General features: G+C 38.7%; 1 protein-coding gene across 6 annotated transcripts in view; it reads right to left on the reverse strand.

Moving 5' to 3' along the window:
• Positions 1-18,896, reverse strand: part of ARHGAP21 (Rho GTPase activating protein 21) — a 118,990-nt gene that overhangs the window by 42,275 nt on the left and 57,819 nt on the right. For all 6 annotated transcript variants that reach the window (XM_056335975.1, XM_056335974.1, XM_056335976.1 and 3 more), the window contains 2 exons: positions 8,017-8,109; positions 4,009-4,087 (listed from right to left, as the gene is read on the reverse strand). In XM_056335975.1, coding sequence (XP_056191950.1) covers positions 4,009-4,087; positions 8,017-8,109 — 172 coding nt within the window. The remainder of the gene's footprint in view (positions 1-4,008; positions 4,088-8,016; positions 8,110-18,896) is intronic.

An 18,896-nucleotide genomic window follows, 5' to 3' on the forward strand; every position in this document is an offset into this window, starting at 1 on the left:
CATAATTTGAATTAATTTTAAATTTGACTCAAACTAAAACACTAATCAGACTATCTTTTGATGCATCATTTTGTATTAACAACACAGATTCAGTAGCTAAACTACATTTTTAAGTAATCCAAACACTTTCATGAAGAATTTGCAAACAGAATAGACACAGACATTCAAATTCCCCCATTTTTTTAAAAAAAGCTGGGAATCAGAATCCATTTCTTATTTAGAACCATAAATAATATACAGAGTTTACATTAGTAGTCAACAATATTCAAGTTAATTATGTAAACAGATGAGAGTAAATTCTTAATAGACCAAACTAACAACTATTAGTAAAAAGCAGGAAATCTAGACTTAAAAGTGATCTCATGACTAATCTTACAGGATACAGTTTTTTCTAGAAACTCTTTTGAGGTGTGCCCCTCACCTTCCAGAGGAAATTATCAGTGTAAGTTTAGCTTTGCTACCTCCAACTAGAGCAGAAGAGATAATGTTCTAGACACAGCTTGAATTTTTTCTGAGAACAATACAAAACATGGCTGAATTATATCCCATCCGTAAGTCCCACTGGAATGTATAGGGATCATTTCATTTAAGGCAGCTAAGTTCTGATGTCTACAGCATTATCTAATGTAATGAGGGCAAACACCTACAACTGAACAACTTGCTAGAAAAGTAATGAGTAGCTATGGAAATGGAGCTGCAGGAATAAGCAAATTCAAAAATCAGTAAGTCCAAACTGAGTTTCATTGTAAAACAACTGAACAGCGAGTGGGGAGGAAGTCTCTCTTTGAGGTCAGAGAAGACAAAATGTGTTGCATCCTTAAAAACTGCTCAGAAGATGATCGGAAAAAAGACAAAAGAATCACCATTTACAGTCTAGCAGTATGTTTGAAAGAGTAATTAAAATGCCTAGAAAATCCTTATGCAATATACTGAGACTATAAATGAAACTGTCCTTAATGAATACAGGAGATTTCAACTGACAACTTAGCCTTTCAAAAGGTCTTTCAGCAAGTTGCTTGCACAAAGCCTACAAAAAGAAACTCAGGTGTGCTGGATGAAAGATTTGCTAAGACACAAAACAGAGCACGAACTTCATCACTGGGTATTTTTAATATGAAGAGTTTAAGTGAACTTGTGCAAGACCAATCTATCATCAATTCTGATACATTAGAAGGCTGTGCTGATACACCACAAGGCTGCGCTGCCATTCAGCGAGACCCGGGCAGGCCAGAGAGCTGGGCAGAGAGGAACCTCCTGAAAGTTCAACAAGGGCAGGTGTAGGGTCCTGCAGGTGGGGAGCAGTAACCCCACGCACCAGCGCAGGCTGGGGCTGACCTGCTGGAAGGCAGCTCTGCGGGGAAGGGCCTGGCAGCCCTGCTGGACACCAAGGTGCCCGTCAGCCAGCAGTGTGCCCGTGGGGCCGAGAAGGCCAGTGGTACCCTGGGGGGCATTAGGGGCAACGTGGCCAGCAGGTCAAGGGAGGTGACCCCCCCTCTGCTGTGCCCTGGTGAGGCCGCATCTGGAGTGCTGTGTCCGGTTCTGGGCTCCCCAGTACAAGAGAGACAGGGAACTGCTGGGGAGGCTCCAGCCGAGGGCTGCAAAGATGATGAGGGGACTGGAACGTGTCCCTGATGAGGAAAGGCTGAGAGAGCTGGGCCGGTTCAGCCTGGAGAAGACCGAAAGGGGATCTTACTAGATCTCACCGATGCACCCAAATACCTTAGGGGCAGGTGTCCAGGGGCTGGGGCCAGGCTCGTTCAGTGGTGCCCGGCGACAGGACAAGGGGCAACGGGCACAAACCGCAACAGAGGGAGTTCCGTCTGAATATGGGGAGGGACTTGTTTAGCTTGAGGTTACAGAGCACTGGAACAGGCTGCCCAGAGAGGCTGTGGGGTCTCCTTCTGGATGTGATTTTGTGCAACCTCCTCTAGATGAACCTGCTTTAGCAGGGGGTTGGACTAGATGATCTCCAGAAGTCCCTTCCAACCTCAACCGTTCAAGAACTATTAAATCAAGTGATGCAGATAAAACCTTTGGTTCAGTGAGTTCCTAAGCTAAAGATTTCTAGAAAGTGGCTAGTGCTACCTGACAAAATACCACTCTATTTTCAGTGTTTTCATAGTCTTCTCCTAAGAATCCATTACTGGATACTATCAGAGAGGACACCAACAGAAACAGACCATCAGTCTGACCAAGGATGGCTATGCTGATGCAAGAACAGCATACTAAAGCAAGCAGCATGCACCATAACATAATTTTACTTGCCATCAAATGACAGCACAAGAAATAAAATGCTTTGTGCAAAACAAACTGCTCTGAGCTCAAAAATACTGTTTCCAAGCAAAGAATTAAGAGAGCTCATTTTTAGTGGCATATGAAGCACTGCCTGTAAGCTGCAAGGAAGATACACCTGATGTGGAGTCTGAGCTCTCTTTTACGGGTCAGAATTAATATTTATCTGCTTATCTTGGGAGGCTCAGCTGAAGACCTCCTGATGTTTATACCTCCTTGTATAAAACACTCAGGGTCACACATGACCTTTTGTTAGATCTTCTGTGATGTGCAGGTCTGGCTCAAGACAACAAGTTGTTCTCCTGTAATTAAACATAGCATCCCTTCATCTTCTCTGCACACATGGAAAGCAGGGGGACAGATGCAGCAGTGTGCTATACCATTCCTGGTTGTACTAGATAATCACTGATAAAGGCCTTGTTCAGGTGTTCCTGGTTTATCCACAGTGGCAAGCATTGCACTCTGCTGGGACAGTTTGCTACCTACTCATGGGGCTGAAAATAACTTTGTTCACAGGCAGACCTACAGTTAAGAATCTTTGTGTAGATCACTGGAAGATGTGATTGGTCTCTCCCTTTTTTGGATTAAGGTAAGAAATTAAATTGACTGATATACCTCCTGGGCTTGTAATGTCCCATGTCCAGGTATGAACAATTGTACAAAGTGCTGTCCATACAAATACAAAATGAAAAAAAATGGTACATGGGTAGTGTTCTCTCCAATAAAGGTTATTTAAAAAAAAAAAAAAAAAAGGGCAGATTTCACCTTTCCAGCTTTGGTATAGAAAGTACTAATGACACAAAATGCATTTCAGTCTATCTTGCCTGTCGTACCTTTCAAAACTCAGTTTTGTTGTATTAAAAACAAAAAAAAGCGCACCTCGGAGGTATGTATTTCAAATGAAATCCTGAATAAAAACTCTAATGAAATAGGAAGATCAAGATCTTATTTTTCCTACTTGTAACTGCAAGCACATCTAAGTCTTAATGCATGAAGATTCACTAAAAATAGAATGTGACACGCGAGATGTATTTAGAAAACATTCTTCCATGCTGATCATAATATATCTTTCTTCCACATAACTCATTATTATACTGGAAACTTGTTGCTACAGAACAGAAATTGACACCAAGAAAACTGTAAAAATTAAGGCAGAAACGAGACATGAAAATGAGTATCCAGATTCAGGTATGGACGTGATTTAACAAGCCCTTGTGAGTTGCAGGAGCAGTAAATATTACTATTTCCTCAACTCTGTGCAAGGTTCATAAATGTGCTGCAAAACATAGGAAAGCCAAGATGTACTGCAGATATTTTGCAGGTGTGCACTAGCATCAAATTTTTCCTTTACCAGATATGCTGATTTCTAGTTATCAGATCTCATAAGCAAAGTAGATTTTTCTGATTTTCCTTTTAAATTGACACGTGTGGTATATGTACACCTAATCTGCCTATTTTAAGTTCAGAAAGCCTTCCTCTATAACACTGTGTGATTCGCTCACAAGGGACAAGCACTGACATAGACTGTAGCACAATTTAGCACACACATTCTCAAATCTGTCAGTGTTCAGTAAATACACAGAAACAGAAATGTTAAAAGTGAGAGTGTATTAAGGAACATTTAAAAATATGATGACTTTTTCAGAACCACCATAAGTGGTTATTTCCTGCTTAGTATACAAAAAAATGTGTGACACATAAATACTAGTATCTTACCTGTTCTGTATTAAAGCAATGACTTGAGAATATGTCTTCCCAATAACACTTTCTCCATTGACTTTTATAATTCTGTCACCTGGAAAGGTAAAAGTTATACCTTAATTTAATTTGTCTAGACCTTTTTTTTTGTAATTTTTATTTTTTACTTCTGTACCTCACAATAATTAAGATCACCAGTAAGTTAAATTCAAGGTTAGTCTTCTTTAAAAATGAAAAAAGAAGAAAGTGAGAGATGCACAATACAACTACATGTAACCATATACAGGATGACCAAGTTTCTACTTTTTTCTCAGAACATATTCAGATGTAGTATATTATTCTAAGCTTCCAAATGAATCACGCACAGAAACAAAAACACAAGCAGGTGTAAGCTATACTAGAGGCTCACTTAATTGTCCCATCTTCAAAATTAAGTTTTTGATGTATTGTAGCACATATTGAGAACTCTGCCCAATTCTTACGCGGATTATAAGTGGTCATTTCATTCTAGCACTTAACCTCAAAATAAAACCAAACCTTAACTCAGAACACTGCCAAGTGTAGCCATACACATCTCCTTTAAATAACAGCAAATACTGCAATTTTGTACTTCTTCCCTCTGAGAAATAAGGAATATTTTGAAAGGCTCCAGTTTCTTGCTTCCTCAGAATAATCTGAGTTGTGTCCAAGACATTACTGGCTCTTCAATGCATCATGGACAGTGCAAAGAGTTGTTATCCATATAGACCAATCTTTAGACCTAACATCATTTTTGTTAGATTTTTCCAAATAGTTTGTTGCACCTTCCTCATTAAGAGTTTCATATACTCTCATAAAGTAACTGGCAAATATATCATGTAGAACTGTTTTCAGCTTTTAATGAAAACTCCATCCTGTTCCTTCATGAAAAATGGTATTTATTTCACCTCTGATCAGAAGAGCAGAAAGGTATCTTGAATTTACTGATGACGAGAAAAGTTTCTATGTGATTACAGGTAGGGAGCTTTAGAAAACTATTGGGGAAAGAAGAACTAAAAGAAAGGACCTTTGCAAAGCGAGCCAAAGGGAATGGTTTTATCATCACCACTTTAAAGGCTGAAAGGCCTTTTTGTGTTTCTGGTGTGATCAAATCAAAGCAAGGAAAAAGCTGTTCGCTCTGAACACTCAGCATGACTGGGTGGCAGTAATACTCTTAAATGTTCATGCACTGTGGAGGTTCCCTGTACAGAACCCAGGGATTTCTGAACTTACCAAGCCACGTGGATCTGCAACTTTTTTTAATTTGGTCTGCATACACAATCTAACATCATACAAATAATTTGGTATGATATTTTCAACTTTATTATAAAGTTTACACACACCCTTGCATCAGCTGGTTACCACCCTTTTCCTCGCTTGAAAGAACTCTTGGAGTTTTGTCTCTTGCTTCCTAAACCATGAAAGAAAGGTTGGTGGCAACATTTAATGGCTGTTAGCAATCCACATGATGGATAGCAAACCCTATCCCACTGTTGCATACACACAAGACACCTTATCTAATTAGGCTGAGAAACAGGACTTTCATGACAACAAAGTTGAGATGCTCAGTATCACACTGAAATAAATCCTTTCCAAAAGTTGCAGGAAAAAGAAATGCTATAGTTTCCACCAAAAATTATTCTTATTTACAAGCTCTGAACCATCCCCTTCTAGGCTGTATGGCAAGACTTCCGCAGGAACACACCAGATCCTTTCTCTGGAACTTAAAAGTTACTTTCTTCCAGGGTTTCAGAACTTGTCCACAGATGTGTGTCTTTACTCAGAATCCCCACTAAAACCCTGTGATAAGGAATATCTTTAATGTAGCTCATATCATCTTATCTACTCTTGCGCAGTTTTTACTTTTTGAGAAAACAGACTAGGTTACACACAGCAGCAAAACAAGTCTACTTGAAGCATGCATTCAGAGAACCTGCCAAAAAAAACTCAGGTGGGACAAATGGCAGAACTGGTTACATGAAAGAAGTGGGTGCAAGCAACTGCAAAATACAACTTTGCTCAGTTTCAGGTACATATAGAGGGAAAGGCCTGCACCTGTACTGCAAAAAAGGATATAGAAGCATGAAGGCTTTTTCTAAATAGCTCTCTATCAATCTGGTGGCCCATTGAATACCTTTGGTCAAACTAGAAATTAATCTGAATGTGCTCAAATCATGTCCCTTTCCACACACATTTTAGTTCTTTATATTCCTGCATATACATAAATGACTGCATGAAGATCAAGACATGGGAAATGTGGATCTGCTGTGGCTGTCTCTATCTCAATATTTCTAATCTTTACGTTTGGAACTCACAGATATGTTCTGGTTTAATGAAATGTCTCATTAGTTAAATATGGCAAGCATGATCTTTCTAGATCTAACATGATTTTACAGGAGTATTAAAAAATACTCAGAATGAACTGTCTTACGTTTGAGATATTGTAACCTATTCCTCAAATTTACAAGATTATTCCAAGCTTTCTGGTGAGTAGCAATCAGGTAAGCTCCTGAGACTGGACTCACTGATTCTGGGCGATGAAGCTTGTGTTGAGACTTTAGTATTACAAAGGACCATGCAAATGAAAGGTGAAATGCAAATGTGAAATAAGAATTGACAGACAAACATAACTACCTAAACTCATATTAGATTTTTGACTATTTTCTTTCCATTAGAATGACCATGAAACAAAGCCAAGTTGAATTTAAAAGAAAAAATACAGTTGATTCTACAAAATCAGAAATCTTTACAATGTCTGTATCAGATGTTAAGCAATCTACGTGGCCAATCGTTCCCTGAGTGTCTATAATATATAATTCCAAGATAAGAGATATAGTACAATATTTCACCCTAAACTTAAACAAGAAATAGTGGCATGACCTAATTAGATATAACTGCTATCAGCAATGTGTTTAAGAAGAATATTCTGGTACTTCAAAAATGTATTTTCTCATTTATTTTCTGTTCTTTATTCTGGGCTCCTAAAAAATCTCCTCTATGCCTAAAAATAAAATATTCTTTACAGATTTCATCTCTTTCAATTTGGCAAACACTGAGCAGAACAGAAATTAACACGGCTCTTCTGTACAACTTCAACATATGCTGCACCTCACCGAGCCAAACCATTGCTTTATATAATAGCATTAAAATAATTCCAAAGTAGCCTTCCTTGAATAATTACTGAAGGAGGAGTTAAAAAAAAAAAAGCCTTATATTGTACAAACAGGATCTAGTACTGTTTTTAAATTGCTGATCATTCTAGAATCTTTGTATTTCCTTAGGAAGAAACATACAAAAATTATTCTATTCCAGTCAAATTATGTACGTAACCATTTTCAACAGAAAATATCAACACCCCATTAATCACACAAACGCAATCCTTTCATGGAATGTATGTTTGTAGTGGTATCCATCTACGTAACTTACTGTTTTATCACTTGTAAGACCTCCCATTCTAATATACTCCCACCCCCCTTCAACACTTAAGTAAAGGTGTGACAAAATACCTGGCACTTCACAAAAACCATGTTTTCTGCTCTCCAGTCTGATTAAATCAAAGAACTGAAAATCTGGTAAGAAGAGATAGACTTTGATTGTTCCCATTTAATTTAAAGGAGGTGGAATACTTTAATAAGAACAAAAACCTGAATGTTTTGACATTATCAATTTGTCATAAAGCAAAGAAATAGAAGCTTATAGGTGTCATTTTCCTCCCTTTTCTTTCTCCTCACATATTTTATCATATATGACTTCCTAATTTTTTTTGAAGATAATAAAGCAAAAAGACCAAGACATTAATGCTTTAATATATTTCATACAGTACTTCCCGAGAGAACACAACAGTGCGTTTTGAGATGAAAAACACTGGAGGACAATTCAAAAGAGAGGTTTCAAACTTCTGAAGGAAAGAACAAGGTTTAAATGGAAGACAGAACTATATGTAGATGCTTAACTCATATTTTACATCATGTACACAAACACACTATTGGTGTTATAGAAGAACAGTACCTGTACACAGTCCAGCTTCAAAAGCAGGTCCACCCTCTTTAACTTGTTTAACGAATATGGTATCCATCGGCTCCAGCCTATTTCTTTGTTTTCCTGAGAAAGAAATAATTATTTCTTAATAGCATTTAATTATACTGCATTACAATGTTTTTACTTTAATAATTATTTTGGAATGTAATCCTGTGATGTTCATCATTACATTAAATACTCTATTTCAATTTGGGGTGAGAGAAGGAAAAGAGACTAGGAATCCTAGAGACAGCACTTCATTCAGCTACACTGAAGATCTTTTAGGTGTCTGGGGCAAAAAGGAAGAAGTAGGTGAGGAGAGAGAGAGATCTCGAACTTAAACTGACAAATACATCTCAGTAAGCTGTGATTTTTAGGTTCATTTCATCATCTCATGGCTACATCATCCTCATGCCGATGCCTACACTATTCAGTAAGAATTATCCCTTCCTCTTCTACACTGCTATCTGGCATAAGGTATAAAGCTAGACAAACTGAGTAAGGTGTAGTAGTGTAAACTGAAAAATACTATTTTTAAAGTCTTTCCTTAGAAGCAAAAAACCCCACACCATTGATTTACAGCCCTCATGGAACTGTAATGCTGATTTTCTAACAGCATTTTTCAAATGCTCCAAGAAGTCTAAGATTTATCAAAATTCAAAAACCAATGTACAATTCAAAGTAAATTATAACATCTGCATGTGCTGCATGTATTCATATATACATAACACAGAAGTTACTCTACAGTACCACAACACCCGTATCTTCTTGCCTTCTCAGTATACATTTAATTTCTATGCTTCCAGAAACGCAGGTACCTTGTGGCTTTCCATGCATGCTCCGAAATCTAAGTAATTCTTAGCTGATGGTATCCAACTGCTTCTGAATAGCAAGATGGGGGGAGTGCAGTAAAACAAAAAAAACCCAAACATCACACAACACACACAACCCAAACCCTCACAAACAAAACCTCAACACAAAAAACTCCACAGTTATACTGGAGGCTAAAATACAGTGATGCTGTCCTGAGCTCCATCTGTATGTAGCTGGAATAAGCCATTTTACAGCTTCTACACAGCTTCACCAGTGTAATTTTATGCCAGTGAGTGGGGGATCGAAAAAAAAAAAAGCAAAACAGAACCACCACAACACAAACTCCCAAAACAAGCAAAAAAAGCCCCAAACAAACACAAAAAGCACCCAAAACCCCACACCTAAAAATAAAATCTGAAACTTTTATTTCTGGTCTGCCAGAACACTGCACTGAAGTTAATTTGTTCTACAGTTTTACCAGTCTCTTCTGACACCCCTGTCCTACATGTGCAAAACATGAGTGCTCACAGAACCAGTAGCAGAACCTCACAGGTTACAGTTGGACAAGCTTTTACCGTACCAGGGTTGGCTTGGTCTCTCCCAGCCCCTGTCACCAGTTACTACTCCTGTACCACGCTCTCAGCAGTGGAAATGCTACCTTTTGGAGGCTATGTGAGCCAGCCCAGGGAACTGACGTGGACTGAAAACAAGTCAGGTCTGAGTTCCAGTTTACTAGGAAACCTTGGTGGGTGGTAAAAACTACAGAAAACAAGGAACAGCAGGAGAGAATAAAGGGATTGCTTAAAACTGGCACTGCTGATGAAAGAAACACTCCTTGAAACTGGAGTATTAGGTTCTAATCACTTCTCTAATGACTAATCTTTGACCTAGGCACAAATGACATTGCTTTTGGACGTACTTTTGCTACAGCTTCAAATATCCCATGTGGCCATGTTTACCAACCTACAGTATTATTTATTGAATATAAATAATTACTCCCCATGCCCCTTTTTTGGTTCAGCTTCCATTGTGAGGAAAAGCTCATTACTTGAAGCATTTCAATTAACTGCACAAAACCAGACTTCCCTCCAACTCTGATTCACATTTTACCAATACAAGTTTAGCCCAGTGCCTTCATTCTCAGATCCTCAGTGTCCAGCCATTTTACCACAAAACAGTTCAACAGAACACTTACTCAAATGGCTCTAATAGCCTTGCTCAAAATAACTCCAGGTGGATACAGAATAATCAGAAAGTTGATTTGATAGAATCAGATGATTGCTATGTCCAAAGCACCCAAATTATAAATCAAGAAACTCCAGCTGGCAACTCAGTCCCCAAATACTTTAAAATTTGATTAGCAGACCACAGCTACAAGACACACAAAATGCTCTTTATGAACCAAAGCTACTATCTGTCATTTTTAATCTGCCAATTTAAATAGACACTGAACTGGCTCTCATCCTTTAAAAGGCCGGAGTGTTTCAGCAAGTTTAGACAAGCTCCAAGAATAATTTACCCAGATGCCATAAGCAAAAGGTGGCTTCAGCCACTTCCAAGAGTGAGGCTGGAAGGAGGAAGACCACCAAACATCCTTATCAGTGTTACCACTGAGATTGCCACACAATCTCGAAAGTGACAAGAAAAATAAAAATAATGCACCTCCCATGACACATCTAATTTGTAACACTTAATATCTGATACTTACAACCCAACACCAAGGAGCTACCTCAGCTTCCTTTAGAAAATGCTCATCAAAAAATGTTAGTGGCCTACTACTAGTTTGCCTAACACTCAAATGCTACTTGATCCCTTGTCCATACCTGAACACACAAAGCAAGAGGTCAAACCTATAAGGTTACTCCCACTCAATATCCAACATAGAATACCTTTGATACACTTCCCCACTTCTGAGTAAGAGGGGACAACTGTACGAATTTATGGCCTTCAGTCTCTGAAGGCTTCTCTGAACATTCTGATTTCTGAGCAGCCTGTCAACTACACCAATATAAGCACTCACTTCAGGCTTTTACAGCTATTTTATGGACCAGTTCAGAAAGCTGATTATCCGCTAGACTTGGTTCTTTCTCCTACATGCAAAAGGAGGCTATGTTGAACAGTCCTTCTTTTTCCTCAAAAGATGAACCCCAACCCTAAAGATAAGGATCAATTTAGGAATAAAAAATTTGGATGACAGGTTTAAAATGTTGTTTACATTTGCAGGTTAATTTTACAGCTCAGTAATATCCAAATACAAGTAAAGACAAGAAGAAAACCTAGCATACCCAAGCTTTGGTAGACGAATATATGCTCTTTATTTCTCCTTTGTCTTTTACACACTTGGATACAAACCAAATCTTTTTTCCGTCAGTAACATATAAATGAACTTCCTTGAATATATAGCCTCAAAGTGTATGTTTATATTTTGAGTTAGAAGCTCAAACAAAATTAAACAATGTTTTCAGACAGTAGCAGCCAAGGATACTTTATCCAGACCAGCTCTTGGGGAATAAATCTTGTAGATACGCACTCAATCATTACAGAAATAAATGCCAAGTAAAATGGAAAATCTAGTAACTTACTTCACGTCTCAAAATTTAACAATCAGTACATTTCAATTTAATTGTGCCTAAATCTCCAGTGGGTCCTGTCTGCACCCAATCATCAGGTAAAAGCAAGATGCTGTCAAAAACTGAGTCTAAACTTCCCTCCTTCCAAAATCACCCTCTAGAGCAGATTATCACACTGGAATTTTGACAGTAAGTTCTCCAGCTCTGCACTACATAGTGTCAGACTGGATTCACAATTTTCCTTTCTAATATTGGAAAGCCTAATTTTCTGGAACATGCCAACAATTCTTTACAAGGTGATACAACAAAGAACAGTAAAGCAGCTCACACTACTAGTCTGTCAGACATACACCCTTTATTTTCCAGTGCTCATTACTGTACATCACTTTGCCTCCTCCCTTCTCCATACGTTTGTAAACGTTATAACTGAGCATTACATTGCAAGCTACTACCAAGTAAGACAGTTTCTCCCAAATCTTCAACTGCAATGAAAAACAAGACATCATACACAAAGAACAGGTGAAAGTGTGAGCTTCCAGGTACACACTCACACTGTGCAAGGAAGCATCACAGATGAAAAGCACAACTTCTGTGAACAACAAATTTGATATTTACTTCATTTCTCCACAAGTGTAGCTATAAACAGAGGTATAATCTCATGTAAGGGCAATAAAAGAAACAGAAGCATACAAAGTTGCTAAGTACACAAGTTCGGTGACTGGAAACTGAAAAACAGACCATAAAGTTGTCCTTTCCTTTACCAGTCTTGTAAACACACAGAAATCTCCAGGATGAGTAAATGGCCACCAGTCAGGATAAATTAAACCAAGTCATTGTCCAGCTGGTTTCACTAACAGAACGACTGAAATATTCCTTGCCATGTAACCATTCCCTTAAGTGATGCTATTCAAATGAACCAAAGTTAAAAAAAAGTCTGAAGAAGCACAAACAGCTGTAAATCAAATGCAAGACAAATACAGAAAAGTAGTCACAAGATTCTTCCTAGCCAACATATACATTTTTCATAATCATATGCAGATATAATTAATGCAGCAATTTTCAACCAAAAATGTAACTGCTACTTTCAATAACCAGTGAGATCATAGTAGAACGTATAAAATTAAAGGAGTAGTGTCGTTTCAACTGTTGTTCAAATTAATGTAAAATAAAATTAAATACTTCATTCATAATACATATATTTATAATCATTATCTAATATTTATACTACCTGGATCTACTAAACACACTACAAATCAATACCATGTTCACAACCTGATGGGGAAATAATAAAAAAAGTTTCCCACTGTAGTTGCAAGGAAGCTTTCCTGGAAAACATTTGAGAAGCCAGAAGTGGCAGAGGGGAGGATGCTGCACTAGCACAACCATCTGATTTGCAGTGTAGTAAGATTCTAATATGCTCTTTCTCCCTGATAAAAGGGAATATTAAAAAAAAAACAACACACCACCTACTTTTAAATAGAACAGTAGAATTAAGATTTGTTAACATTGATAATTGACTTACATTTAGAGAGGGTCACATACAGCAAAACTTCTAACTTCCGAAAACTTGACACAGAAATTAATTTTATCTAGGTGCCAATTCTAGCTTAATCCCTTAAAATGCTAGTTTGGAATACAGCTTCTACAAGGAACTTAACTTGTATTGTATCAAACGCAGTAACCTTGAATTAGTTTTTAAGCTACTCTTTGCAGACCAGACAGTATTACTATACTGCTTTCCGATTTATCTGGAAAACAAAATTACATGGCCTAACATATTATCAAATCTACCAACACACTACAAGATACCAACAAGCACATCACTTCTCTGTAGTCATTAACCTTCTTATATAAAACAGCCAGATAAAAACATCTGAGTCATAAAGAGTACACAAAGGACACCTCTTTGACAAAGAACCTTTACGTTCTGAAGAGGAAAAAACCACCCAAACAAAACAAAACCACCCACACCTAAGTACTATTGCTGACCTAGCTCTTCCTTTCTTTTTAACCTGCTGAGCACAAACCAGCAAGCGTTTTGGGACACAGTGTAACACAGACTTTCTTACAGTCTCTCTCCTAAGAATCTGCTGCTTAAACACATGCCATTTCTCCTCTTGCTAGAGGGAAGGGGAAAAAAAAAAAAAAAAGAGAAAAAAAAGGAAAGAAAATCTTTTGCTCAGGGCAGGTGAACTGCGCTAAGAAATCCTCCTAGCCCAGGAGCTGAATAAAGGCTACAGAGTCTTGCTAACTTTATGCAGAATATTTTTTACTCCTAGCCCTACACTCAGGAGACAGCAAAAGGATGACTCTCACTTTTATACTAAAGAATCACCAGCCCTGTGAAACTCCACAAATTACTAAAATAGGACAGGCTCTTACGTACATCTTTCTCTGACTCAAGAGGGAGGAACGTTCCTCTTGAACATGAAAATCTAGAAGTATGTTTTTGGATATCCAAGGCATTTGAACTCTTTTGGATCAACAATAACAAGTGACACTGATTCATGGGACATCCTTCAGGCAAAAGGTGGAGAAATATCTACAGATACAGTGGGACAAATGCTTCTAAATGATTACTGAATCAAAAATCTGCTAAACATTTCCCAACCTACACAGAAAGAGATTGCTGAAAGTAGAGCATTTATTAACAGAGACTTCATTTAGTTAAACATAAATCACAAAACTGTCAGGATTACATTTGACTGATAGGAGTCCAGTTAAAGATAATTCTGGACTTTATAATCTGCAAACTGAATTTCATACATAGTAAGCATTTCTCCACTAGTAACCCACTGCAGAAAAGAAGCCCAAAGGTCCCAGTCCAGCCCTGACAGAGCTTATTTCACCCACTGTCAAGCACAAATTAACTCAACTAAATAGCACTAACCAAAATACAGTGCCAAGGATGAGCCTCTAAAAAGTGGATGGTAACAAGCAAAATAGCCCTATTAAATGCCAGCTGTTTCTCTGTTAAATGACTCAGCTCTGTCATACAGGGAAAATACGCTGTCCTTACTACTCAAAGCACCTCTGGTACTTTGATTAGGCAACTCAAAGATGCTATTTCTTCTTTTGCTTACTCTTTTCTTAAACCATTTGACTAATACAAACTCAACTCCATCTTCATGGTGGCGTGGGAGGAGAGAAAATCATCTAGCATTGTTATTGAAAAAATATAACACAGTTTCAACTCTTAATTACAAACTCTCTAAAACTGTGTTTTCCTGTTGTGCTATCTGCCAATATTAGGACAAGTTTTTTTCAATTCTCTCAAAACTAAAATGAAACCTTTTAAAGTTTAAAACTTAACCTACAATTAAACAGTCTAGAGGATTTACTTTAGTTCTTACACAAACATAGAGCCATTCAATTTATATCTGTTGCAGTGAACCTACAGACTCTCCCTTAAACTCATGGAAATTACACTTGTGCAGCTCTTCATTTTTTATTGAAAGTCAAGGATTATTTGAACTCCACAGCAGTCACTGAGGAACATTATACATGTGACAAGTTGGAAGGCCCCTCTGCTAGACATTCTGGATGTACTTTAAGGGAACATGGAATCATGAGGCTCTGGTCCCAGTGGAAAACTAAACAAGCATTTTTAGCATTCTCAACATTTAGTGTTAAAAAAATTAAGCTTGATTAAAAATCCACAAAAAAGGACAATTTACTGTGGTACTATCCTAAAGCATTAGTGTTACATACCTCCTCTCTTGCTCCTAATTCAGCTACCATATATCTTAGACCAGAGGTCCTCAAACTACGGCCCCCCAGGGTCCTCAATCCGGCCCCGGGTATTTTCAGACCCCCCCTGCCGGGGGCTGGGGGGGGAAACCAAGCAGCTGCAGATGACTGCCTGCCACTGCATCCACACGCCGGCCCCCTGGTTAAAAAGTTTGAGGACCCCTGTCTTAGACCATACTACCCCAGCAATCTATGACCTTTCCAAATATTTGCTGTCACATTCATTCTCTTGTTCCTTATCTACCTTGTTCCCATCATCATAGGCACAATTAGTTTATTTCATAACAGACTGAACTGATAGACAATGATGTTAAAAAAACTGGGATTAAATTAAATCCTGAGAACACAAACTACAGAAATCAACACCTTTTTTGTTTAAAGAATGTTTAAAGAAATGAAGCATCAAAGACTCGAGGCATTATGTAAGCTTCAGTAAGGAGCACAAAATACAAGAAACAACCAACCCACTAAATATGTACTAAACTTGTATTTTGCCAACTACAGCTTCAAGAAGTCTTTGAAGGACAACAACATATTCACCCTATTAAGTGGACAGTGAAATGGCATGGAAACCGCACAACACTGGATATGGTTTTTCCCAGCACCACTCGCCACATGTTGACAGTGCAAGTTTTTAATATAAAATACTACTATTTTTAATAGGGTTTTTCAGCTTGTCTCCACATATTCCTACAATGCTCTCCCCTTAGACACTTCTGCCTGTGAGATACTTCTTAAATAGAAATTTGAAACAGGGCAGCTTCAGAAAACATGGAGAATACTGATGGCATACCATCCTCCTCAAAACATATGAAAGAAATATTCCAGGTTATCACAGGCTGGTCAGTCATTCTCCAACTACTGGTCAGAAATCCTTGAGAAAACAGTAGCAGCTGATAAAGTTTTAGTCAGCAACCAAGGAATCCACTGAGAAAGATCTGCATCTTCTGATAAAAGTGCATCTGTCAGAAAAGCATTATTAATAGCTTAGCTTAAGGTCAACCATCTGGAGCAGTGAAAGTAGGAAAGAACAGAAATATTTCAAATAATAAGTACAAAATATTTAGAGTAAAACTGCTGTGATGCTCTTCCAGCAGATAACAGGGTGCTGAAGTCCCCTGTAAGGAGCAGGACCTGCACACATGAAGCTTCCACCACTTATCTGAAGAAAGCCTCATCTACATCTTCCCTGATCATGCAGTCCATAGCAGACACCCACCAAAACGTCGCCCACATAGGTCTGCCTGCAAATCCCAACGAGAAATTCTAAACTGGCTCCCCATCCATCCTAAGCCAGAGCTCCGCACATCCCTGCTGTTCTCTCACCACTTGACAACAAAAGCAAATCAACCCCAGTGCTCTCCCAGCTTGTCCCTCCCAAAGCGCCTGTACGCATCCACTGCAGCACTCCAGCCCATTGCCATGAGCTATCCCACCACGCCCCTGTGACGCCAATGAGATCATAGCCCTGCAACTGCATGCAGATGTCCAGTTCCTCCTGCCTGTTGCCCCTGTACTGCATGCATGACTGCACAGGGGCTCCAGAGAGGCCCTCAAAAAAGGCATGAGAACTTCCCCCATCATATTGTCCCACAGGCATTCTCCTACTTATGTGCATACACTTGAGGTATGGTGGTCCTCCCTTCTGTCCCAGCTGTTGACAGTGAGGGGTCTCTACTTTCTCACTTGCTTATTGGCCATCATCTCCCTCCTGTATAATTCCCAGTTTAGAGCTTTCCTGGACAAATTTACATTACCTTTTATTCTAAATGCTTTGAAATCTTACTGCTCATCAAAAGCAAGATGAATGCAAGCCAGGAGCATGATTTAAATATACACTCAAAAAGTTGCACTCAAATTCTATGCTAGAATATAAAACCATATAAAAATATTTCTTTCACTGTTAGAATACATCATACCTGGTACATGCTTTTATCTTCTGCCCTCTAGACTTAATTAGGTACTCCACTCCTTTGAAAAAAGTATTCCAGTGCTTTCAATAAAAGGCAATAGCAATAGAGATGCTTTTCTCCACACTCACCTACTCAAATCTGTAAATGCTGAACCTCATAAAAATCTCAGCTTTTAAAGGTAAGTTTAACGTGTGAAAAGGACAAAGCAGAACATGCAGGTAATTAGAAATCTTCATTCAAAATTGATTGAAGAAAATAATACAATTTTGCATTGGCACAGACTGCTTCACAAAAATGAAAGGCTTTAATCTCCTGAATCCCCTTAGATTATTCTTTGAGCGGGGAAAGCTCAAGTGGATTATCCTCGACAAACCTCAAAAGAGAAACGTTTATCATTAAGAAATTTTCATTGCTAATTAAGACAGCTTCAGAGGCACGGTTTCCAATTAAGTTTGAAGGACAATACATGAGAACCGCCACTAGATGGCGCCTCCGCACGCCAGGCAGGCAGGGCGCCGTGCCCAGCAGCCCGCTCGTCCTCACGCCGCTGGAGCAACCGGTGCTCCAGCCGCCAGGGACCCCCGCCAGCAGCCCAGCACACAGCGTCAGAGCGGCTCCCGTCTCATTTTCCAGTGTTAATTACTTTAAGAATCCTTGTGATAATCCTTCACGGAATTTCTGGCATGCCTGCTTTGGCTAAATTAACGTTATGTTTGTGAACGTGAAAAATGAGATACCCTTTTCCTGATTTTCTCCTCACAAGCTCCCTACTTGCATCATTTGGGAACAGGAACAACTTGTAGCAATGTAAATCGAAACAGCTTCATCCCCTCTCCCTGCCCCCCAAGATCACACCGAATGTTGGAGGAAAATGTCTTACAGACATCATCCTATTTTGTTGGTTTTAAAGGTGTAACACACAAAACTGGCAGGTTAAGTTCTGCCAACACCTACACCCTCCACCTCACAGTCATCTCTCTCCTGAAAGAAGTACAAGTCCAACCTTCTCTCCTGCTAATGAGAATACTATCTTTCCAGAGCACTTTGTGCCCTCTGATCTGTCTATCAAAGCATACAAAGAGGATGAAATGGATTAATTCATTCCCAAGAGAAAAATAAAAGAGTTCAAGAAAATTCGTATTTCCCAGAATGCTTCTAACACACCAGTTACACCAAAAAACTGAAACAAACGTCCAGGCATGTTCTATGTCTTCGAACTGAAGGAGATTTTTAGAAGCACATTGACAGTGGGTACCTTCTCTAATACAGTGAGTGTCAAGCAAGTGGTAACTCACCAGTAGAACAAGCATTCACTCTATGCTGTCTCCCAGCAAAGGTACCACCACCTCTGAGGAGGCCAGTCCTCGGCACGCTGCCCTGTGTCACCACATGAAGCACAAACCCTGCACATCACACTGGCAACACAGCTAATCCCACCGCCTCCAAGTACACCACCGTAACGACAGACTGGGAAAAACAGAAAGTGGGACTGGGCTCTCAACCTGAAACCCCAATTTCCTTACCTACATCAACACAATTTTCACCCTTCTAAGGAAACAGTAAGATATCAGCAAGAAGTTTAAAAATTACTAAAAAATAAGTTAATTAGTAAATTAAGAAAGAGAGCAGACACAGGCAATGTGAGAGGGAGAAAACCATGAAAATTGAAGGGAAGTGACAGGCATAATCTAGAAATAAGTAATTCTTTCATCCCTCCTAAATCAAGTGCAAGAATTTTACTCACACATCTTATCTTAAGTCACCTGAAGCATGTTTCATGGATCTCTTAAAATGTACACAAGTACCAAAAATGAAGTAAGTTAGA

Source organism: Falco biarmicus, chromosome 4 (genome assembly GCF_023638135.1).
Source record: "Falco biarmicus isolate bFalBia1 chromosome 4, bFalBia1.pri, whole genome shotgun sequence".
NCBI classification, from domain to species: Eukaryota; Metazoa; Chordata; class Aves; order Falconiformes; family Falconidae; genus Falco; species Falco biarmicus.